This window comes from Colossoma macropomum, unplaced genomic scaffold (genome assembly GCF_904425465.1).
Source record: "Colossoma macropomum unplaced genomic scaffold, Colossoma_macropomum, whole genome shotgun sequence".
NCBI lineage: Eukaryota > Metazoa > Chordata > Actinopteri > Characiformes > Serrasalmidae > Colossoma > Colossoma macropomum.
The window spans coordinates 6,244,327-6,269,423 of NW_023494804.1; the positions used below are offsets into that span (position 1 = coordinate 6,244,327).

The following is a 25,097-nucleotide window of genomic DNA, read 5'->3' on the forward strand; positions in this document are numbered from 1 at the left end:
ATTATACAGAAATTTTTAAGGACTGGTGGAATTCCCCTTTAACAGTTTAGCTTGTATAATGTAGCTGAAGTGTGCTAGTAGCCAGTTATTGGGCTGACCTACAAACTCACGACCACTGACGTTCAGCACAAACCCACAACTGTGTCTAACAGCCGCGCGCTGCTCCAGGAATCTATGAGCCCTGACGTATGACATCGACCTCAAGGAGAGAGGGAGAGAGAGAGAGAGAGAGAGAGAGAGAGAGAGAGAGAAAGGAAAAAAATCCTGACTCCATAACTGCCCAGTAACAAGCCTCTCCTTCCTCATTGGCTGCTGCTCCGCGTGCGTTTGATCGTACCCTTAGACCAAATGACACACGCAGTTTGATCCATGTATACACAAAGTGCTGGTGAAAGCTCTAGCACAGTCAGGCCTATAAGCACCATTTAACTCTCAGCCCTGTCCGAAGGCCCTGACCGGTCGCTGCACCAAAACAAAACCTGCTTCACCTTCACCCATGTCCTAAATGTCCTAAAGTGTCTTTTTTATAGAAGAAGAATGCCATAGATTTATTCTGTACTTTTCCCTTTGTAGGCTTTAAAGGGGAATTCCACCTCTTTTTCAAAATTTATAAATATTTCAATAGTTGATACGTAAACAAAGTCATTCAAACTGGTTGGATATGAAATTTTTCATTGCAGAGAAACTTCAATATTTTTAATATGGCGGTGATCAGAACCCGGACACGCAAATATAGCCAATTTCTTACTTTTTGTATATAATGTTGATTGTAAAATAGTCGTTTTCTTTGGGGACTGTTTTTCTTTATGACACACTGCATGTACCTCTCCAACATGAATAGATAAAAAAATATGTTTTGAGCCAAAATCATATCTCTAAGCTACTGTAAAACAGTGTCTAAGACATCAGGCAGCGTATTCATAACTATTTCATGAACTAACTTTCTGTGAAAGAGCTTTTAGAGGCATTAAGCTCTTCAGACGTCTGATTCCTATCATCACCACTGTGAACTATTCTAAGTCGGTAGGTTTCTCTAAAATGGCGCATTTCACACCAAACCACTCTGAATGACTTACAGCTTAAGAATGTAGTAATTCAGAAATTTTGAAAAATTGGTGGAATTCCCCTTGAACCCGCACAATTCTTGCTACCCTATTTAAATGTAATTACACATAAAGTGTAAAGTTACCAATTTGGAGATACAAGGTTTTGTTCCATTGTATATATAAATATATATATATATATATATATATATATATATATATATATATGCATAAAACAACACAAAGTGGTCCTCAAGAGAAATAAAAAAGCTAAAGTACAAAAAAATGTAGGATATGTGTCCTTTAACTTTGAGTATCCCACAAGGGTTTGTTTTAACGCATCTGGGCTCTGACCGCTAGGCCTCGCGGGCGCCCTCATTACAGTACCTGCTAAAACGCAAAGCCCAAAACTCTGAGAGGAGAAAAAAAGCACTGTTTGTTTGCCAACATAACATGATTTCGCTGCCAATTCTTCACCATCAAAGAGCCTGCAGGAAAAAAGATGGATAAAGCCCCTCGATCTGGCGGCGGCGTAATTGCGGGGCCCCTCGTGCTAAACGAGCGTTCATTTAAATGAGCCCCTAATTGCCACATCTGTTAACCCAGTGAAGAGGAGGCAGTGGAGTGTCACACATCTGCTAATTGGTACAAACAGGTAGCAGATGCACTCTCTACTGCTGAGCATCTGCCAATTAAAGCTGAAAACTCAATGAGTACTGATTAGGGGAGAGAGAGAGAGAGAGAGAGAGAGAGAGTGAGAGAGAGAGAGAGAGAGAGAGAGAGAGAGAGAGAGAGACTATCCATTTGTGTAAAGGTAAACTGTTTTAAATCTTTATCACTCAATCATTAAATCTTCATTTGTCCCCTAGAGGTAATATAATCAATTACTGTTGATGATCAATTACATACACACACATTATCTAAGCCGCTTATCCTTTTCGGTTATGTGGGGTGCTGGAGCCTATCCCAGCATTCATTGGGCAGAAGGCAGGAAACACCCTGGACAGGTCGCCAGTCCATCGCAAGGCAGACACACAGACATATACAATCACACACACACACACTCACACCTAGGGGCAATTTAGTGTGTCCAATTCACCTGACCTCAAGTCTTTGGACTGTTGGAGGAAACTGGAGCATCTGGAGGAAACCCACACAGACATTTACAAATAATTATTAATAATTAATAAATGCCTAGATTAAATGAACTAAATATGCATATTATATATGTATAAATATATATATTTACAAATTATGTATATGTATAAATATATATATCTTATAAGCAACATGTTGCAAAATATCTCAACTATGAAAGTTGGCCTTGGCCAGAACAGCGATTTGTCAAAGTAGCCAGCAGAGGGCACTGACTTGAACATCTACACTGAGTGACCCGTTTATTGTGTATACCTACCTTGTACATACAGGACTGTACAAAAGTCAGAGATTACCATTCATTTCTTTAATTTCCAGTCAAAACAGCAATTAAGTACAAGTTATTCATTTTACAGTGTGATGAAAACAAAAAACAGAAGCCTCAACAACTAAATATAATTTTTTTCAGTATTTAGTGTTTCTGCACTTTGTATTTATTACAGCCTCCATTCTTTTCAGGAGACTCACTTTCAGTTTCTCAAATAAATCTGCAGACACGCCTCCAAAGTTCAGTCTTAGAAGCTGGTTGATCATTTTCTGAAGTAATCAAACACATTCAGTGGTGTTGAGGTCTGGACTCTGGGGTGGTCAGTCCATCGTTCAGCTTCTTTCTTTGATGTGTCCGTCTCCTTTTCTCAGCGAGGTTCTTCTTGAACAGCTACACATCCTTTCAGACCCACAGCGCTGAGTCGTCTTCTCACAGTGGAAGGATGGACAGAAACACCTGTGGATGTTTTCAGATCTGAAGCAGCTTGATTTTCTCCTCTCTCTCAGAGATGAAAGCTTTAAGTGCTGTTTATCTGATGGGGGCAGTTTTGATGGTCTACGACGTGTTTCAGGTGGTTGTTAGGAGATAACTTTTCCATGTGTTTTCCAAAACTCCTTTTACGAATCTCCCGTTTTGTTCACTTACTTTAGTTTAAGTTTCTCCATCTTTATGCAGGTGCATCATCTTATATCTGATCTCCTCAGAAATATCACCTAGCTTGTATTTAAGTCAAACGGGAAATTAAATAAATGAAAGATCATGAAAGTCTCTGACTTATGTACAGAACTGTCTACGGTAGATAATAAACTGGTAAGTCAATATATTTGCTTTAGTTTTTGTTTTTTTCATTCTGTGAATTCAGTAAATGACGTTTACACTCACTACAAAGTGATTTAAACTCAGAGAGGACAGCTCTAATACGAAATCTTGTACTTCATTTATTCAGCAAGACACTAATTATGAGGTATATGGTGTGAATCACCTTCACTTGAAAAGACATGTCACATGTTTGCAGGCTGGTTTTTCCAGAATGTCTGGATTCTTTAAAATTAATTGTAAAAAAAAAACAAGAACAACAAGACATATTATACACGAATCATTATAATCAACACTTTTCACAAAAGAAGGAGAAACACAATGTGATGAACGAACAAAATTGGAAACAAAGGAAACAAGGAAATAAATATTCAAGATTCATGACTTATAAAAAAGAACATAAAATTTGTTTAAAATAGTACAGACACCCAAATAAGGGTGTGTATGTTATGGAGTGATTCCTCTTGTGTTAATAAAGGTTATTAAATATGCACACATCACTTGCTATAATCTCTTATCTCTATGTGCTGCCTATATGGAGTGAAACTAGGAGCTGCACAAAGAACAATTAGGCCGGTTAGTTTCTCATAAGCCTTTTCAAATGCCGCTCACACCCTTTCCGTGCTCTGATGTGGCATTTAGGGAAAAGAAGGATGTGCAAATAAGGCTTGGGTAAATTTGAACAGTGAGAAAGGCGAGGAAAGCAAACGAGCTGGAACGAAACACAGCGATTTGCATGTCCTGTGATATGGTGGACTATGAACAATGAGTAAAAAAAAATCAATCGTGAAATGTGTGCAAGTTAAATTACATATTGGGAAATACATAAAAGATAAAATATCAAGCGAGCCATAACTTTTGCACAGGCTACATTGTATGTTTTTCCCCCAGTATGTTAAATTCACTAAATAAACAGTAACTGTGTCTTGTCTTTAGAAGATGTGTTAACTTATTTTCACTTAGAAAATCAACAAAGCGTCATTTGATCAGGGTTGCCAATACTTTTGCATGTCTGCATATACACTAAATGTCCAAAAGTATCTAGAAAGTCAGATTAATGAGTTAATGCAGCTACGTTTAAGGTCACCTATTGCTGACACAGGCATTCAGTTGCACTGCTTGTGTAATCTGCACTGACCAATGGCATGGGACGCTCCGGAGCAGCTGCATATGATCCTAAGGTCACCATAACCAATGTCAGGCGTCAGCTGGAGGGGTATAAAGCCCCCCAGCTTTGGGCTGCAGATCAGTGGAACTGCGTTGAGCAGTTGAACTGGGATGAGCTGGAGATCCAGAACTGATCATCTAAAAATCAGGAGCTGATCTCACTAATGCTCTTGTGATTGAATGCAATCAAATCCTCACAGCAATGTCCCAACATCTAGTGTAAAGCCTTCCCAGAAGAGTAGAGTCTGTTACTGCATTAAAGGAGGACAAACTCCCTATTAATGCCCTTGATTTCAGAAGAAGCACTGGAAGAGCTGGTGCCTACAAACATTTGGACAGTGTAGTGAATTAATAGTAAAGGATATAATGGATATAAAACTGGTTGGCAATACTGGCAATTCACATCATGTTAATATGGACATCGAGCTTTTCTTCAGTGCCTTCGGCTTGTTCTGATATGAGGGTTCCTGAGGCCGACCTCTTCCACCCGACGTCCAGTTAAGTTAGTATTTCTGGGAAAAAGTAGATACAATAGATAAAACAAGTGAATAATAAAATAATGCTAATGTTGCTAAAAGTGACTGAAAATGAATAGCCAACAATTAGCACTATGTAAAATACATCATGCTGACTTGCTGCCTGTTTCCATTCAATGTTTGCAGTGTTAGCATGTTCGGTCAAACCTTCAATACAGTTGCATACAAAAGTTTGTGCACCCCTGGTTAAAATACGTTTTGTTGATGTGAAAATAAGATGAACATGTAAGTTGAGTAGGGGTGCACAAATTTTTGCGCACTTACTGAAACACCAGCTGAAACACCAGCATAGACCAGCATGGATGGCCACCAGCAAAGTCAGCATATGTTGTGTTTTGGACACTGTGTGACCAGCTAAACCAGCACGAGACCAGCGCAAATCAGCATAAACCAGCTTCGTCCATGCTGGTCTGTGCTGCTTTTTTTCAGCAGGGCTTTTACAGTTCATACCTGCATTTGCTCATAAATCCATTGAAGGAAGAAGGTGACGTTTCCGTAAACGCCCGGCCTGTTTCTCACAGCACAGCCTTCGCCCCAGCTAGTATCTCCAATAAGCCACCACAGCGAACTGTCCTGAGTGACCAGAGGACCCCCACTGTCTCCCTGTAAGCAAGAGGGATAATGTCAGTCTCAGCTAATCTGGAAAAAATGATGTTTCAAAGAATTCCACTGATTTTTCAACATTTCTGCATAATTAAATGCAGATGTAAACAAAGATGTAAGCAAAGTCATTCAGAGAGTACGTTGATGTGAAACTCTCAGAGTCGGAGCATTTCTGCACAGCGAGTCCTTTCACATCAAACCACACTCAGTGACTACATCTCAGCAATTGAATTATTGAATTATAAACTCCTCTGACTTGAACTGTAAAGTAACCTGGCTGCCTTAACATTTTTATTTTACTGAACTGTAAATAATGCTTTGACAGAACATAGCAATCAAATTATTGTTTTGTTGACTTACTATTGAAGCTTCTGTAAACAAACCCACCTTTTTTACAGTGTAGCTGTCATTTTCAATATTAAATTCCAGGGCCAGACTGATATGTTTATGGCCCAATGAAATTGACCAGTATTAAGCTTTCATGTATTTACCAATACCTGTGAAATTCCCACCAATAAAGCATTTACATTGCCATGAAATATTTTTTTTGTTTTTTTTTTGTTATCATGAACACACAGCCAATTCCTGATGATTTTAAGGGTTTTGTCCTTTTTTGGGGCGGGGGAAGGTGGATCTGGTACTATTAGGTGAGCATTCGATACTATCTGGTGTGCACCTGAAAGTATCAGGTGCTCACCAGATAGTATCAAATGAAAGTATCAGGTGCTTACCAGATAGTATCGAATGAAGGTATCAGGTGCTCACCAGATAGTATTGAATGCTCACCTAAAATTGTATCGAATGCTCACCATATTGTATCTAGTGTGCACCTGATAGTATCTAGTGCGTACCTGATAGTATTGGTGCGCATCTAATGCTATCTGGTGCTTACCTGATAGTGTCTGGTGCGCACCTAATAGTATCCGGTGCTCACCTGATAGCATCTGGTGCTCACCACATAGTATCAGATGCTCACCTGATAGTACCTTGTGCACACCACATAGTATCTAGTGTACCATAGTATAGTATTTTTACCTTAAAAAATACTTCACATCCCTATAGGGGATCCATGATAAAGAGTAAGAGACTTGATAAAAATTATAATTAAAAAAACTAATTAACAGAGACCAACAAAACTGCTACAAAGGCTGTGAAGCTCCGCCCCCAATATTTATTTTTGCTACGTAAAGGGGCTCATCTGTTGTACACATGCACATACAGCGGTACAGCAATGGTCTCTACAGTGATATGTTACAGGTTGATGGCTAGGAAAACCCCCTTCTGATGATGTATCTTGAAGGGGGGAGGAACTTTTTAAAAACAACAGAATGCATGCTGGGTATTGTGGTGAGAGAACAAACGAAAAGGATACAAAATCATGAATTCGGTCGAGATTATTATTATTTAATAAATAATAAATAAATGTCTCACACTCAACAAATAACACATTAAACAGCAGCTTCAGGCTGCACTGCCCCTTTAAGACATTGCAAATTTTTGCTATTTATTTGACTTTAAAAACTGTCAAAAATAGTTTGCCAACCATATCAGCCATTAAAGCACTGTTAAACTAGAGCTATTTGGATTTTAATTTTTGACCATATCAGATTTTATTTAACAATATTATTTGTTTCCAACTCTTTAAAATCTGTATCATAATAAAACTTCAGTCGGATCCTGTTAATTATAGTACAGGGAAGCATCTGCCTGTATCTGATATGGGATGCTAACCTGGCAGGAATCCACTCCACCCTCCAGCTTGCCTGCACAGATCATGGTGTTGGTGATTTGTCCATTGTAGACCTGCCGGCTGTTGCAGATGGACCTGTCGATCAGCGAGACCCTGGCCTCTTGTAACGTAGTTGAGGGAGAACCTTTTGCCGAACATAAAATGCAGTCATTGATTAATCCTGTCTGAATTAGCAAAGCATTTAGCATGAGCAAATAAGGTAACCTAAAAAAAAAGCCAGTGACCAACAGGTGTCTGTTGAGTTTTTATACGTGGTGCTGATAATGATAAAATAGCGGTAATTATGAAATTATTTTTCTTCGGGGACTATTTTTCCTTACAACACCTTGCATATACCTTACTATTAATGGACTCAGTATTAATGTTTCAGGCATCCAGCAGCATATTCAGGAGGCATTAAATTCTTCAGACGTCTGGTTACTATCACCACCACGGTGAACAATTCTTACTCTGTAAGTTTCTCTAGAACAGAGCTTTTTATACCAAACCACACTGAATGACTTTGTTTATATATTAACCATTTAATTATGCAGGAATTTTGAAAAATCGGTGGCATTCCCTTAAAACCCATGGATCCATATAGGTTACTCACTCAAACCACTACATAACTTCTTGTATTAGGCCCTGTTTGAGCTAAATTACCAAACCTCTTCTGGTAAAACTAATCCAGCTAAAATAGGGTTTAAATAAAAAATAATGTATAATAATAAGTCTTGAGAATAATAATAAAATAATAACTCTGCTGTTTAAACAGTTAATAAATCAGGGGATCTATAGTCTACACTTTTTTCAGACAGAAACAGTCCTTTGACCTTTTTTGTTTTTGTATTTTCAGAACTGATATATGTAAATGAGCTATGTTCTTATTGGGTGCTCTGTATTGTGCCAAATTCTAACTACAGTGTGAATGGGTGGGGCTAAACCGCTGTGCACCAAATACGTAAATGTGTTGGTTTTCGTGACCACAAAAAATTCAAATTATTATTTTTGCAGCTTAGTTTCCATATATATGAACTGTACACTGTCAGAAATAAAGGTTCTGTGCAGGTATATTTTTTTTTGTGTTCATCATCAAACAACGTAAATGTGCCCTCAAAGGTACAACAGTGGTCTTAAGGTCTAATCATGTACCTTAAATAAGTTTTTCCAGGTGAAAAGTTCATATTTGTACCTTTTCATAACCCAAAGTTTTAAAACAGAACAGTAAAATAAAAAGCCTGGAGACGAGATGGGGTGTGTGGAGTCAGTACAGCTTAGAACATATCATTTCAATGGATTATGGTACAGTCATGTTCACCTGACTAAAGGTACTGAGATGGACCCTTGAGGATCCCACCCCAGTGACAAGAGGGGGACTGCCAGTGACCGTTTTGTACCTTTTTCTCTGAGAGTGTTTGCTGTGGAGACTGAATGGTATATTTTGAAATGTTTACATACTGCGTCAAACTCTTTTATTTCAAAAAAGTGAGGGAAACTTGTTTTTTCATGCTATGGGCCCTTTAAAGTCTCTCACAGTGGGAGACAAAAAGGCTCAGATGACAAAATGTCCATACCTTGGCTGAAAGTCGCTCCCCATCCAGTAATGAAACATTCTTGTGGTGCAGAAAAGCTGACTCCAGCATTGGGTAAGCACACTGGTCCAATACTCGCTAAAGTCAGGAAGAAACGGGTCGACGTTATCATATAATGCACAGCTTTCATGAACAAAATTACACAAAGATATAGCAGTGGGCATTATGGCCAAAAATTGATACAACAGTATAATCAAATTTTCTGGCTTTGTCATAGGTTATGGTATATATTTATGTTCTAAATTAAACCGTTGTAGATGCTTCGGTAAACTATTTTTTAATAAGAAGCATTTTAGCAACCCAAGCAAATGTGCGGAAAAATAAAAGCAAAACTGAATGATATTAAGATAAATACGGTGTCCGAGAAGACACCGTACTTCAGAAACTTCAGAAACGCTAAAAAACCAGTCACAACACAACAGAGGTGTTTCCGGAGGACACTCAAAGAGGACGGAGCCATTCAGACTTTTAAATTCTATACAGCACAAACATGCACCAGTAAAATTGAGTTAACTTTTATGTGAGCAGATTACTACTATCACTGTATCGCAATGTGAATTAGCTGTAGAGTGTAACTGTAAACGTTTAACTAGTGACATGTCAGACAGCAAACAAGCCAGCCAGGTTAACCATGAACTGGGGATGTGAGTGTCTGCAGTCTTACCTACTTCTGTCAGTGATTTTCTATAGGTATTCCATCCCCTTTGAGTCTTCCAGAGACACTTCCGTTGTGTTGTGACTCACTTCCGTTTTGTTGTGACTGGCTTTGCAGTGCTTCTGAAGTTGCATGTGTTTTCTTTAAGCCAGGCATACAGTGTGCAATTCTTGTTCTTTGGTGACAGCTGACACCGAATATCGGTTTGAATCGCCCATCGTGTTCGGCCAAAGCCTGTGATTTTTATACTCACTGTACGAAAAACACTCGGCCCAACTGACATGACGTGACATGGGTGCTCACACTGCATGTGAAATGCAGCCACTACGGACAGGTCCAATAATTTCCATTATACAACAGCGAGTTCCAGCCACGCAAGCTGATTGGTTGAGAGGTGTTCTAACTGTGCTGTATTTCGCCATAACATCACAGGTTTTTCACAAACACTGTATCACTCCACTGAGACGCCGTTGCTAAGCAACGACTTTGACAGCTGTAGGAGACGCTCAAGTGGTTTGAACGTTTTTACTTATTACTTTGTGCACAAACAGAAAATGGATACTTTTAAGATCACATTTGACCGACAGCCGATTTGGTCAGACTCTGAAGATGAGACTACACTAAATTCCCAAACTGCCAGTTGGTCTGTGTGGAGCTGGAGAACGAACTGCCGGCTGTGCAGCGAGTGGGCGGAGCTCGTTACTCTGACGTAGCAACAAGCTGCTTGTTAAGGAGCTATAATTTGGCGGAAGAAACTGCGAACATTAAAACATATCAAACGCCGTGTTCACGGCCCAGTTTATTAAATTTCATACTTTATTTATTTAACTGTTGTATAAAAGCAATAGAACACTCGAGATCGTGAATATGGCTGAATCTCAAATGGCTCCCTGCTCCCTACATAGTGCACTACATATTAAAATACTTGCTCCTGTACCCTTAAAGTGCACATATATAATAAATAGCCTTCTGAGATTCAGCCATGTGTGCACAATTCCATACAGGACAAACAGTGCACTATTTTGGTGTAGAAGCCAGAACTTAGTGCACTACATAGGAAGGAATGGGCCATTTGGATTCAGCCATTGACAAACCACTACAACAGCTTTGCTGACAAGGCTCTGACCACAGCATCATCCAAGTCATGTGGCCTCAAAAGGAATGAGAGGAAACAGACATGTGGCAATCGCTCTGGTGTCCATGCCAAGGCTAATCCCAAAATGGCTGGCTGTTCGCTGCCTCGAAAACAAATCAGACTACTTCAGATGCAACAAATAAGACAGCGGGAGGTGATCAAGGACTTATTTCATTTGAAATGTGACTGAAACATCCTGACTCAGTCCCTCAGCTAAACGGGTTAACTTTATCTGTGCTTGTTTGTGACTTTCCCAGGGGCAGCTTTAGGCTACGTTCACACAGCAGGTAAAAGTGGCCCAAATCCAATTTTCTCACCAAATCTGTTCACATTATCTTTTAAATGTTACCTGTATCCAGCATTTGTCTGAACAGATCACGCTCCTAAACTGACATGCATGTGCAAAATAACAATGCTTCCTGTGGCATGTTCACCCAGAGGTAAACAATCAGGACTGCCAACGGATGCTCCCAGAGATTTCAGTGTCATCTTTGCCAGCATCACAGGAGCCATTAAGACGTTCCAGTGGCTGAAAGCTGGGCTCATCACCCAGAATTATTTGGTCACGGCCACTTATTCGGCTTGCGTCCTTGGTTTCTTTAACCTTTTCTTTAAGACTTTTAACTTTAATACAGCAGCCATGTCCTTCTGTGGCTGCATACAGTCATTTCTTTCAAAATCTCTTTGAACACGGTGGCAGTTGTGACAAGTGCATTCTAATTTTGTTTGTACAGAAATGTCACCGTTGATGTTTGAGGTGTAGGCAGCACAAAATTATGACAAATGTCTGACTGGCGTAAAACTCACTTGAATTTCTGATTGCTGCAAATCGGCTATACACTGGATTTCAGCACCATGATGAAACATGAAAGTGTCCCAAATCGTGGAAAATGTCAGACTCAATGTGTTTTTTGCTGTTCACACTGCCACATAGTTAACACACCTGTGTCACATATGAGGAAAAAGATTGAATTTGGGTGACTTTTACCTGCTGTGTGACTGTAGTCTTAGTGATTCTGGGGCAAAAAAACAGGAATGGGGCCCCCTGGATGGAAATTTTAAAGTTAGTTGAGTCTCTGGCGTCATGAGTGGAATATCCATCTACACTGCAAAAATAGCTGCATCCCATTTCAGGGGCTGCGTCCTACGGAGGCTGCATTTGAAGGCCGGTTGCGTCACAGCGGTGCAACTAGGCTGTCCAATTTGAAGTCTCCTTCATATGCGGCTGAGAAACGTGTCCTTCTTTTCCATGGGAATGAAGGATCCAACGGATGGATCCTTGCCAGCCAACATATCCCGAGGTTCATTGCGTGCCGGCGAAGATTCATGAACATGGTGATGTCAGCAGAGGAGTTCAGTTTAAAACGAATGTATTGGGTTTAAACTGATTCGAATAGCTAATGATACAGATATTTAAAAAAGGCCATAAATATGGTCTGAAGCAAAACTTAATGAGCAGACAGAGCATCAAAGTTTCTGGCTTCATCTTCAATGAACGTTACAAGAACTTGACAGGAGCGGCGTTTCGTGACGCACCAGTAAGGGCAGGAACAACGGTGCTGTGACACAAGCAGAATATCCACCGTAGGGCAGACCGTCTCATTAAGGTTCAGCCTTTGTGGGTCTAAGCATCCTTCGAAGGACACGCCTTCGTAGACCCTCCTTCGAAGGATCCAGCCCCTGAATTGGGACACACTGAATGTCTTGAAATAATAAAAGAATCTTAAATCTAGTCAATATATGTCATTTTGATACTGTTGTAAGAATATTATAACTACTTGACTATTTTTTTTAAATATTTGCCCATTATATTTTTTTAAATATATTCTCATTATATTGGCAGAAAAATTGGCTTGTTTTAAAAAATATGAAGTATCTGCCAACAGAGTGAGATAATTTTGTACAAAGTAATGTAAAAGTAATGTAATGAGTAGTGAAATTACTTTTCCCACAAAGTAATAAGTAAGATAATCTCTTTACAGTTTGAGAGAAGTATTTAGTAACCTGTAATGGATTACTTATTTTAGGTAATTAGCCCAACACTGGAGCTATCTGTACATTAACACTAGCAATTATGTACTGCTGAGCATGTGCAGTGCTCTGTTCTGACTGAAAACACCAAGTTAGCTCTGGGAGTGTAGCGACAAAGCGTGGTCAGATACTTCAGCAGATTGCTTGCAGTTTATGGCACTTCCTGCACTTATGTTGTGCTGCTTGCATTCGCAATTAAAGCTGAAACGGGTAGCACATGCAAACTGCATACAAATACAGTCACAGATAATCTATATAGAGGAAATTTATGCTTCAAATGTATTGTGCATAATTACATAATTACATAATTGCATAATTTGTTAGAGACATACATATGTAGCCAAGCAAAGTACTAGTTAGTAACTGTAATGCTTTACATTATAAGTACTCACAAAAGCATCACTTGGGATCACCCCCAACACTGTTTAAACCCTTAATAAGCCAAGGGGCCATAAACAGGCCCAAAGTTTTATTGCACACTTCTATAACCTAAGAATAGCTCCATTAGTTTGCATTGAAGTCCCTGTAGTGACTGAATAATAAGCCTTTGTATGAAATAAACCTGGATTGTTAAGGGTTAATGAAGCTGTATTTCTTTGCAAAATATAAATAAACATTCCCTGGGAACTTTGGAATAATCACAAGCACAGTCTAGATCGTGCTATATATACTGTTGATGTTGGCCCCAAAACATAAAACATTTGCAAATCAAACAAAGAAGCTGCTGGTGTTCTCAGAATAACAAACTGACCACAGCAGAGTCCAGACCTCAACATCACTGAATGTGTTTTGGGTTGCTTGGATCATGAGAAGCAGAAAATGTAAACCAACTTCTATGACTGAACTTTAGGGGTGTGGCTGCAGATTTCTTTGAGAAACGCGTTTGTTTTGAAATGAAGGGTGCTGTCTGACTTTTGCACAGTGCTGTATATTTTCTGAGGAGTGTCTACTTACATGACAAACTGAGTGGCGCTGCCAGCTTCATCAGAGCAATATCGTTATCATTTGTTCTAGAATCAAACCCAGGGTGGGAGATGATCCTGCTGACCGAGTTGCCGCTGGTGGGCCGCATCTGTGTCTGAGTGAGATACCCTGCATACACGGTCCACTGAGCTGGCTGAGACAATCTGCACAATGACAAAGCGGCTTGACTGAGCATCACATGAGCAAGCACTCTTAATGATGTCAGAAAAGGGTTCTTTGGAGCAACGCCACAGAATTTGGTACCATTTTTGTAAAAGAGACATGCAAAGTTTATTTAAAGTTTACAGAACCTTCTCGTCATGTAAAGGTTTACGTTCAAGTCAAGAACCATTTTGGAACCTTTTTTTTCACATCATGCTGGACTTTTGCACATCAAATGAACATGCAGTGTGCGCTGGAGATTTCACATAGACGTACGTTTGAAAGCAGTGTGCAGCCGAGACGATCCATGACGGGGTGATGATGGATCCTCCGCACAGGTGGCGCCCGGAACTGTGCAGGCTAACCTGCCAAGGCCAACGAGTCTGGCTGGCCACTTGTTCCCCTCCAACTATCCGCGTCTGAGCAGTAGATTTGCCACAGTCTGGAGTACAGCAGAATAAAGAAATACTAATAACTCTGGTCCAGTTAAGGTAGTATTATGTATTATTAGTATTATTGGATTCAGCCATTAGGAATTTGAATTTAAACACGAAAGTCTGACTTTGAATATTAGTGTGTTCACTAATTGAATCATTTTGAATCATTCTATTTTAAATTCTGAACTGAAATTGAATTTTAATGTTTAGAAAAGAGCAGCAAACACTGACCAGACACTTCATGAAGTCTACCTCTTTGTTTCTACACTCTTTTTCCATTTTATCAGCTCCACTTACTATATAGGAGCACTTTGTAGTTCTACAATTACAGACTGTAGTCCATCTGTTTCTCTGCATGCTTTGTTACCCTGATCTTCAATGGTCAGGACCCCCACAGGACCCTCACAGAGCAGGTATCGTTCAGTGGTGGATCATTCTCAGCACTGCAGTAACACTGATGTGGTGGTGGTGTGTTAGTGTGTGTTGTGCTGGTCTGAGTGGATCAGACACAGCAGTGCTGCTGGAGTTTATAAACACCTCAGTGTCACTGCTGGACTGAGAATAGTCCACCAACCAAAAATATCCAGCCAACAGCGTCCTGTGGGCAGCGCCCTGTGACCACTGATGAAGGTAGAGGTTGATGCTGCAGCAACAGAATTCAGCAACAGAGTTCAGAATTTCAGATGTTTTGGTTCTGATTTTTGCGTTTAAATTCAAATCTCTAATGGCATGAATCCATATATGAAACTCCATAAACTATAACTAATTATAGTAAAGCACTAAATCACCCTTTAATTCAGATTAATTTCGCCTGAAAGTAAATGAAAAGAATCTGAATCACAGCAAAATAAAAACACATGACAGTGATTTTGAAAAGTGTAGAAGTTTAAAGTGTCAGGTTGGTGTTTTAGCTGAGTCCCTTCATTTCTGGTCATGCTTCAGTTAAGGCTGGCTGGGGTGAAGGTCACCTTGACCAGTGTAAGGAAAGAGTAGAGTCTGAATGATTTACCTATACACTTCAGCGTTACTGCTGCCTTAGTCGGGCAGTATGAACTGGAGGAGCGGAAAGAATACATTAATGAAACATTAAATCAGTGAAAAATTAATGTTAAATGTTAAATGTTTTGGGGTATTTTAGTTAAAACATGATAAACAAACAGTTGCAGAACATAAATGCAAGTTTTTAGTAAAGAAATGTCTCCTAAATTAGTTCAGTTAACCATGTATAAGACCTATGTACAACAGCAACAACCACAACAACAACCACAACAATAATAATAATAATAATAATAATTGGTGTTATTAGTTATTATTTAAGTCAACAATAATAATAATAATAATAATAAATCATTATTATTATTATTATTATCATTATTATTATTGTTGTTATTGTTGTTATGGTTGTTATTATTATTAATTATTGTTATTATTGGTTTATTATTAGTTATTATTTAAGTAAAATAAAATGGCATTACAACTATTACCATTGTTATTCTTCTTCTTATTATTATTAGTAGTAGTATTGATGCTACAGTAATAACAACAGCAACAATAACAAAACAAAACAATCTTTAAAATAACATACTATAACTATTATTACTACTAATAATAATAATTATACATGTACAGGACAGGATGTCTTCTAATAGAATTGTTATTCATTGCAATTATATTATTACTATTAATATTAGTATTACTACTACTACTAATAATAATAATAACCATCAGCATCATCATCATCATCATTGCTATTATTATTTGTTGTAGTAGGAGTAACAGTAGTAGTAAAACAATACTAAAAATAAAATTTTACTATTATGTAAAGTGTATGTAATAATAATAATAATAATAATAATAACAATAATAATAATAATATTAGTAGTAGTAGTAGTAGTAGTAGTAATAGTATTCGTATTAACAGTAGTAGAACAACAATACTAAAAAAATAAAATTCTAATAATATTTAAAGCATTATAATTATTATTAATTACAAATGTTATAATAATAATAAAATCCCCACCGCACCTCTCAGTGAGAGAACTGTGTGCAAACTCTTCATTAGAGTAGTCAGAATTCAACATCATGTAGCCGTCTGAGGACCCAGAGCCTGGACTCGTCTGACCAAAGCCAACATAGTCCGTCCTGAAAGGTCAGACACAGCACTTCCACTAAAAAGTGTTTAGAACATTAGATTTCAGGTGATAGAGGAAGCTGAGCTAAATGCCTTCTGACCTGCTGTATCCGATCGCCATGCAGGTTGTCCTCCCAATGCTGTTGTCCCATCTGTACGAACACACCGGCTTCCATTTTTGGTCTTGTGTAGAGAAACTCTGCAGCTGGAAATTTGGTCCATACAAACGAACTAAAAAAACATCCACAATAACGCTGGAGTCAGTTGAGCTCTGGCACAAAATCTGCATTATTTAACCATTTATCCAGCACTGAAAGAAACACTGAGTTGCTGCTTTATTAAAAACCCACATATTTAAAAACCAATGCCATCTTAAAGGCCTTTCCATTACTGTATTAGCTCAAGATAAACATGTTTGACGAGTTATCGGAGGGATCGAGTGAACATGAATGTTAAATTTGCAGAACTAAAACAGAAATTGCGCTCTGCCGTGGTTCCCTTTTCAAACTCCAAAATAATGGAGGACAAAGCTGTTTATAAGCCATGGTGGTAAAACTGCTTTAACTTAATATTTCAAAACCTCAACATTCAATTTGTTGGACTTTAGGTTATAAACTCTTCATTTAAACATGACTGCTGATATAACTTCATAACTTTACTAGCTTAAACAGCAAAAAGAGTTTACAGACAGACAAAACAATTAACCACATATTTTATGTTCCAATTTATGAGATTAGCATTGCTAAGTTTGCTGGCCGACTAACTCACTGAACTTAACCTAGCCGAGGACCACTTGTACTGCGAGTGGCCAATTGTGTAACACACACATCAAGTGGTGAGTCAAAGTTGGCAAAAAATATTAAAATAGGAACCTTGTATTCTCTTAAAAAGATGGTTCTTCAAGGGTTCTTTAGTAAAGACAATGGTTCTATATCGAACCATGGACACTCAATAAGCCATTTGCATGGTTAAATGGTTCTTTGCATGGTGAAATGGTTTTTCAGATTGATGGAGAATGTGTTGTGTATGGTTCTATATATAGAACCTTTTTTGAAAATGGTTCTATATATAGAATCATATACAATACATTCTCCATTTCACCATGCAAAGATCCATTTAAGCATGGTTCCGTAAGTGTTCAAGGTTCTATATAGAACCACTGTTGTTACTAAAGAAGAGCCATCTTATTTAAGTGTAGCTACACTCATTGGCCATTTTATCGGAAACACCTGCCATATAGGTGCAATTTGTAGGTTTATAGTTACTGACTGTACCATAAACAATTTATCAGCCACCCTCTTCCGGTTCATCAATGGAAAGAGCCACCATAAGACCACCACTGACCACATATTATTCGGCTAGACCACCAGATTACCACTGTTGAGATATTATTTGTGTGGTGGCTCATTCTCAGCTCAGCATTGCCGCTGGTATCAGGCACAGTGGTGTTGATAGTGTTTTTAGACATTGTACAATCTAATGTGCAACACATTAAAGGATCTAATGCTGAAAAAGATCATTACAGCAGTGAGCCTCGTCCTCTCCTGATGAACAATCTATCTTTCCATCACACCACTGTGAAGAGCTGATGCATGCCCCATCGTCCCCGCACCTCTGACCCAGAGCGCACGTCTTGGACACTGTTACAACACATGGAGATCAGACTTTAGATACAGTCAAATGAGTTCAGATTCTCCTCTGCTACTTGAAAGGATGAATTTATATTGACATTACACATCCTTATTGTCTCCATGTGGCATGCATGCATAAGCACTCAATACTTCATTTAAAATGTGCAACATTTAGCATAACATTTTTAGCATTTATTAACAGCTTATGTCAGTATCTGCTAAATGATTAGAGTTCAGCCTTCAATTTGGGCCATACATGTAAAAACTCGGTCAAAACGTGGAAAAAAGCACCTCTGTGATAATGTTAATTTCTGCTAGCATCCTTATGAGATTCTAGAAGTTTCTTAGGGCTGACGATAACAGCGATTCTAACATTTTTTGGCCATTCCAGATTAAACACAGGCATCTGAAGCTTCTAAAAGATTTACTTTTAAAAGATTACTTTTTTAACAGTTTCACAGTCATTCTTTAAGTGGAGAGATCTGTTATAGAGCGGCTGCCGCTGCTGTTTTCCATTTCTAACAACCCACTGGTTAAGTTGCCACTCAGTGTCGGTGAGGTGTCTAGAATTTCCAGAAGACATTTTTTCTCACAAAATTGATCCTGCCTAATAAGTGTGTTTGCATGCACTTAATAATCAGATAACTGCAGAAAATCAGACTTTGTCAGCAATCCAGTCAACAATTTTAACATGCACTTGAGTAATCAGATAATGGGGAAACTCTGGGTCAGACAGTAATCAGATTTCTGCTTTTCAACCAGCCAATAAACTCTCAGAAGAAGACGTGACGTAAACCTAATGTAAAACTCAAACTATATGTTGCGGCTTTTTTTTAAAAAAACATTGCGCCACTTTACCTAAAAAATATAAACATACATCATCTAGAAGATAAAAAAAAAATTTTTAATCCTCCATTTCGTCAGGCATGTAGTCGGTCACTCCAAAAGTGTTTTGCTGTGTCTCGCGGCGACACTGTTTACATGCACTGAGAAATCTGATTACTGAGCTAAAATCCAGCTCTGTTTTTTGGATTTCTTAATCAGATTCCTAGACCTTACTCCGATGTAAGAAATCGGTGTATGCTGTTTACATGACCATTGGAATAATCAGATAACTGCAGAAATTCTATTATGATGATTATTGAGTGCATGTAAACACACTAATTGAAAATCATGATTGCTCTGTCACTTCGTACTTGTGCTGATGTTAATAGAACACTTTAGGACTTTTCTTCACCTCCTAGCCAATTGGAAAGCTTGCTTAGCTATGTCTATCCAGATACCACGGAGAGAAACGATTCCTGATCAGACAGTTTTCCACTCGACAAAAATGTAACACTTTTGTTTTTATCCAAAACATTGGTAATACTGTAATACTTGCAGATGATTGTGTTGAATAAAATGAACTATAAATTACAGACATGTATTTTTTAGTTCCCAGAAATGATTAGGTCTTCTCTCAAGGCCTAGAAGGACCTTGATGGCCCTTAAGCCAAAATGATATGGGAAATTATGCATGAAAATTATGGGGCTCTGCCTTATAAGTTCCACTACTTGGGAATTATGCTTCATAACAGTGTAATATGGAGCAGGTGTCACTTCATGTCATGTATATACAATACCATTTACTTCATAAAACACCTCATCATCATGTAAATACTGACATAACCTGTTCATAAACACCCAAGCAGTGCTTACGCATGTGTTATGAAGTTCTTATGCAAGTAGCCTAGTCAAATAGTAATGTTACTAAAAGGTGAAGATGAAAGTCACAAATCAACTGCATCGGTTTTGGAATGCCACAATCAATTGTAATCGATTATAAAAAATAATAATTCTCAGCTAAATTTGGGAAAGGCTTGCCAAATTTTTTTTATTGTTTGTTTGGCACGACTGTGTACATAGTTCCTCCTGCCATATTTGTGCATTCATTGTGTTTTTAAAAGTAAATCTGAATCAAAGCAAAACAAGTGAATTGAATCATAGCGAAATTTAAATTTTTGGAATGCACTTGAATTATTATGAGGTCAAGGACTTTCACACAGACTGACAGTGGCCTGGATGATGATTGTGTGTTACTTACAGAAGTACCAGATCAGCACAGCTGCTACTCCCAGGACAACTAAGATGAATATGACCGTGGCCATTATGCAGGGGCATCGACTTTTCCTGGCTGTTGTCAGAGGAGCCAAAACCCAGGGACAAAGCACAGTGAAAGATTATACAGTTAATGGACTGTGAACACCTGAAACTAGAGCAGGGTTTCCCAACCCAGTCCACAGGGACCACGAGACGGTCCACATTTTTGCTTTATTACAATCCCAACACGCCTGAGCCAAGCAACTAAAGCAATACATGGTACAGGAGTACATTAAGATTCCGGAAAAGAAAGACCCTCCAGCATATCCACACTGCACTTGGGGAAATCCCTGCCCACATCTTGAAGGGCATTCTTACTCTCTAAATGGTTGAGGGAAGTTTCTACTGGCAGCGCCTTTGTTTTACTCAAAGCAATATCCCAGGATGTATTGTTGTTTTAGCATAGCCCTATAGTGAAGAGCTAAATGTAGAGCTAACAGCATGAGATATATACATCCTGCTGACATTGAATAGCCAAGTGTGATCATTTTGTCATTGTCTGTGCATGGAATATTTTTCAGTAATGCACAATTTCATAAAACTAATCTAAACACTAGCTTACTCTGACAGCAGAGCAGTCCACTAGTTACCTAAGTGTACTACAAAACACTAGGGGGAAATCCTGACTCCATGGTTTCTAAGTGTCTGAGTGCTCATGCTGAAGGAAGTTGATTTCAATAAAACTCAATTTCTTGAAACTAAACACTATCTATCATTAGCTAACATTGGCTTAACATTAGCTTGATAACAGAGAAGTTTGCTAGTTAGCTAAGTGTGCTGAAGGCTACTGATGTATCTGCATCTTGCATAGCTTCATGTAGGCCATGCATGATGCAGACACAAAGTTCAGGAGAGTGGAGAGAAGTCAAAGAGAAGAAGAAAGAGCATAAATGTGGACCATCTGGGCTACATACGAGAGAAAATGGGAAACACTGCCCTGGCAGAAGGGTCAAGTACCTTTGTGGGCCGTGGTGGGGTGGGGCTGGCCGGCTGTGATAGTGTTGTGTGTGTTAATCGGTGTGGGCTGGGTGGTAGGGTACTGTGGGACGGTGGGATACACCCCCGGGTGATAGCTGGGCGCGTATGGAGGAGGCCGATCGTCCTCATGCTGAAACCCGTAGTTTACATGAGACCTATTCTGCATCTGAAAGGAAAGATGGGGAAGATTCAGGCAAATCAGGAAATATCAATAAATGGGCCTACAGGTGATTAGAGATCACACTGTAAAATTTGTGCTTGATTCAAATGTGTACATCTGTCTATGTAAATGTCTGTTCTGATTGGCTGCCCTGTATTGTGCCTCATTCAGCGTGAATGGGCCAACATATGTAAATGTGTTGTCTTTCATGACATCACAATAACAATGAATTCAGAACAGGCTGTTTTTGCAGCTTAGTTTCTATACATTTGAGTCCTTTAAGCCTGGAAATGTTTCATTCAATTGAGCATTAATGCAGCTAGGAATTACATGATAGCACAGAGTTTGATCAAAAATCTTGCATGGTTTAAACTTCTGATGATCCCCACATATTTCATAGGTGCTATCATTTTGAAGCGGCGTCATAGAATTGCAGCTCAGAGCTCTTGAAAAAGTCTGACTTTCCGAATGGGAATTATGGGTTGGAGAGCCGTTCAAATGGATTTTTCCCAGGACCTTCCCAAGTCTGGACTGGTCATGAATGCAGCCTTCCTTCTGACATTTTCTCCCCCTCTCTGATTCCTTCTTCTATTATTTACCTTCATCCCACATTCACCAGTTTAGGCCTGGATGTAAGAACTCTTATATTATCATTTGATTTCTTACCTGCTTTCCTGTTTCCACTATTAAAAGTAATTTACACTCACTGAATCATTTACCTGCCTGCCACATTCCCTGTCGTTGCTGAAAATGTACGAGAAATGTTTTCCTTATTAAGCCTCTATTGCTAAAATATGCTACAACAAGCTACAGTTTTGCATTAGCATCTGAAATATCAAAAAAGTACTCAGAAAAACAGACACTGGCTTATTGTGCCTCATTCAGAAAGCAGTCCCAGATGAAACACTGTTTATAACTTTAGTGTGAATTTTGAATGGGTGGATATACACTATATGGACAAAAGTATTGGGACAACTACACATCACACCTACAGGAGCTTTTATGATGTCCCATTCTAAATCAATAGGCATTAATATAGAGTTGGTCCCCCTTGGCAGCTGTAACAGCTTCCACTCTTCTGGGAAGCTTTCTACAAGATGTTGGAGAGTGTCTGTGGGAATTTTAGCCCATTCATCCAGAAGAGCATTGTGAGGTCAGACACTGATGTTGGACAAGAGGGTCTGACTTGCAATCTCCGTTCTAGTTCATGCCAAAGGCGTTCAGTGGGGTTGAGGTCAGGGCTCTAAGTCACCAAGCCATGCCTTTATGGAGCTTGCTTTGTGCACTCGGGGCTCAGTCATGCTGGAACAGAAAAGGTTCTTCCCAAACTGATCCCAGACAGTTGGAAGCATACAAATGTCTTCGTGCTGAAGCATTAAGATTTCCCTTCACTGGAACTAAGGGTTCTAGACCAACCCCTGAAAAACAACCCCATATCATCATCCCTCCTCCACCAAACTTTACAGCTGGCACAGTGCAGTCAGGCAGGTAACGTTCTCCTGGCATTCGTCAAACCCAGACTCGTCTATCAGACTGACAGACAGAAAAGCGTGATTGGTCACTCCACAGAATACATTTCCACTCCTCCAGAGTCCAGTGGCGGCGTGCTTTACGCCACTCCCCCTACGCTTGGCATTGTGCATTTTGATCTTAGGCTTGTGTGAAGCTGCTCGGCCATGGAAGCTCATTTTGTGAAGCTCCTAACATGCAGTTGTTTTGCTGATGTTGCTTCCAGAGACAATCTAGAACTCTTTAGTGAATGATTTAAGAAAGGATAGGCACTGTGCACTTCAGCACTCGGCGGCCCCACTCTGCGAGCTTGTGTGGTGTAAAGCTTCGTGGCTGAGCTGTTGTTGCTCCTGGGTGCTTCTATTTCACAATAATAGCACTTACAGTTGGCTGGGGCAGATCTAGCAGCACAGAAATTTCACAAACTGACATGTGCAGAGGTGGTATCCTATGATAGTGCCAAGTTTAAATGTTTAAAAGTGCCATGCCACTGAGCTCTTCAGTACAACCCTTTACTGCCAGTGTTTGTCTATCGAGACTGTAAGGCTATGTGGTTAGTTTCATCCAATTGATAGCAATGGGTGTGGCTGAAACACCTGAACTCAATAATTAGGAGGTCCCAATACTTTTGTTCAGATAGTGTACGTATGTGTTGGCTTTCATGACATCACAAAAAAAATGAATTCAAAATAGGCTGGTTTGCAGCTTAGTTTCTATCTATGGTCTGTATCGAATCACTAGTGGAAACTGCTTTTCTGCTGAATCACTACTAGTTTCTGAATCAGTTTCTGAAATGAATCATCCACAGTCCTTTCGCAATCTCAAGGTGACTGGTTCCTTAACCAGCTCTGTAAGACGAGCATCTGATTTCTCTGGATTTGCTTTACCTTGCACAATTCGCGCGATACTACAGTAAACACAGACTCAAGAGGTCTAGAGGTGACTCAGACACTATAAACTACATAAAGCTTATTATAAGTTTGTTGTTCATTCCCTGAAGACTGTTGCTTGGATACATCAGACACAGATCAGTGCTGTTGAACTGTACAGTTTACAGTGTAAACTGCCATCAGACTGCACACACTGTACTATTTCTAAATATACATAAGGTTCTGTTTCAGCTTCAACACCAAGACTCTCATCATTAATGTAGACTACGACTAGCAAACTTTGTCATTTTGTGAAATTAAGATAATCATCTGTTTCCACACAGAAGGCCTACCTGTAGGAATTAACTAATTTGCTACACTACAGTGCCAAAACAGTCTGAGCATTAATGTTAGCAATGTTTAATCCTATTACTACTTGTAGACCAGTAGATCTACCTGAAATGCCTCCAATGGATGAGATTCACTAATTTATGTGAAATTATATTGACCACTTACCTCTGAGTCCTACTGCTCTGTCCCTTGTCTTTCAAATATGATCCCTTGCTTCTCTCCTTCTCTCTTCTCTGTGGTGACTTTTCCTGTATTCCTGGTAATGAACAACCAAAGCCACACCTTTGCTTGTGCTCTCTCTGGCCTGTTAGGCTGTACACTTGACTTCTCAGCTGGGAGTAAACAGCAATATCACAAGTCATAAAATTAGTCATAAAATTAAGTTAATACTGATCATTAATTGAAGCTGGCCAAATGGTTCAGCCAGCAATAGAGGAAAAGTGTGATTTTTCCTGAGTCATTTAACAGCACATTGCTGGTTACTGATGTTAACCGCTTCAAGGCCTATTATTTAGTTATTAATCTTAAGACTTATTATCCAGTAACTTTTCTGAATGATTTAGTAACTACTGTTAAACTACTACTAAACTACCACAGTAACTACTAATAAACTAATGTAAGATACACATGTGAGGAATTCAAATGTGGACACACATACAGACCCATAGAGTTTAAAAGGCCTATATTATAGAAAAAAACATGTTTTTCTTTCTTTTTCTTGAATAAAAGGGTTTGATGAAGTATGTAAACATTGTTAAAGTTACTGTAATGTTCACTCCCTGGTTCAGACATATGTGGAAATTAAGCTGCTGTATGCCATTCTGTATTCATTATTTTTGTGATGTCACAACAACCGATGCAATTACATGCATCAACCTATTCAGGCCTGGACTAGACTTGATTGCTTTTTAAATGAGGCACATTACGGGGCAACCAATCAGAATATATCTCATTTACATATATTAGCCTCAAAGGCACAGTAATAAAAACAGACTGCTTTACTTTAAGACAGAGGTCGGCAACCCAATTGTTAAGAA

General features: G+C 39.0%; 1 protein-coding gene across 1 annotated transcript; it reads right to left on the bottom strand.

Moving 5' to 3' along the window:
- Positions 1 to 3,379: 3,379 nt before the first annotated feature.
- On the bottom strand, positions 3,380 to 24,356 carry tmprss2 (transmembrane serine protease 2). Its single transcript, XM_036594565.1, has 13 exons — positions 24,226 to 24,356; positions 21,151 to 21,337; positions 20,138 to 20,227; positions 17,947 to 18,063; positions 16,525 to 16,654; positions 16,318 to 16,434; positions 15,302 to 15,345; positions 14,132 to 14,297; positions 13,685 to 13,857; positions 8,892 to 8,987; positions 7,320 to 7,462; positions 5,436 to 5,588; positions 3,380 to 4,961 (listed from the first exon to the last, which is right to left on the bottom strand). Exons 2-13 carry the CDS (start codon positions 21,335 to 21,337, stop codon positions 4,953 to 4,955), a joined length of 1,425 nt encoding a protein of 474 aa, XP_036450458.1. The 5' UTR covers positions 24,226 to 24,356; the 3' UTR covers positions 3,380 to 4,952.
- Between the last annotated feature and the right edge of the window lie 741 nt (positions 24,357 to 25,097).

Bases quoted from the DNA above. Each gene is read 5' to 3' on its own strand.
- tmprss2 (XM_036594565.1), bottom strand. From the start codon at position 21,337: ATGCAGAATAGGTCTCATGTAAACTACGGGTTTCAGCATGAGGACGAT. The intron at 15,346-16,317 runs GTGCGGTGGGGA...CCGCTCCTCCAG, and splicing joins CACAGTTCTCTCACTGAGAG to TTCATACTGCCCGACTAAGG. The intron at 8,988-13,684 runs GTAAGTAGACAC...TCCTGACTTTAG, and splicing joins AGCGCCACTCAGTTTGTCAT to CGAGTATTGGACCAGTGTGC.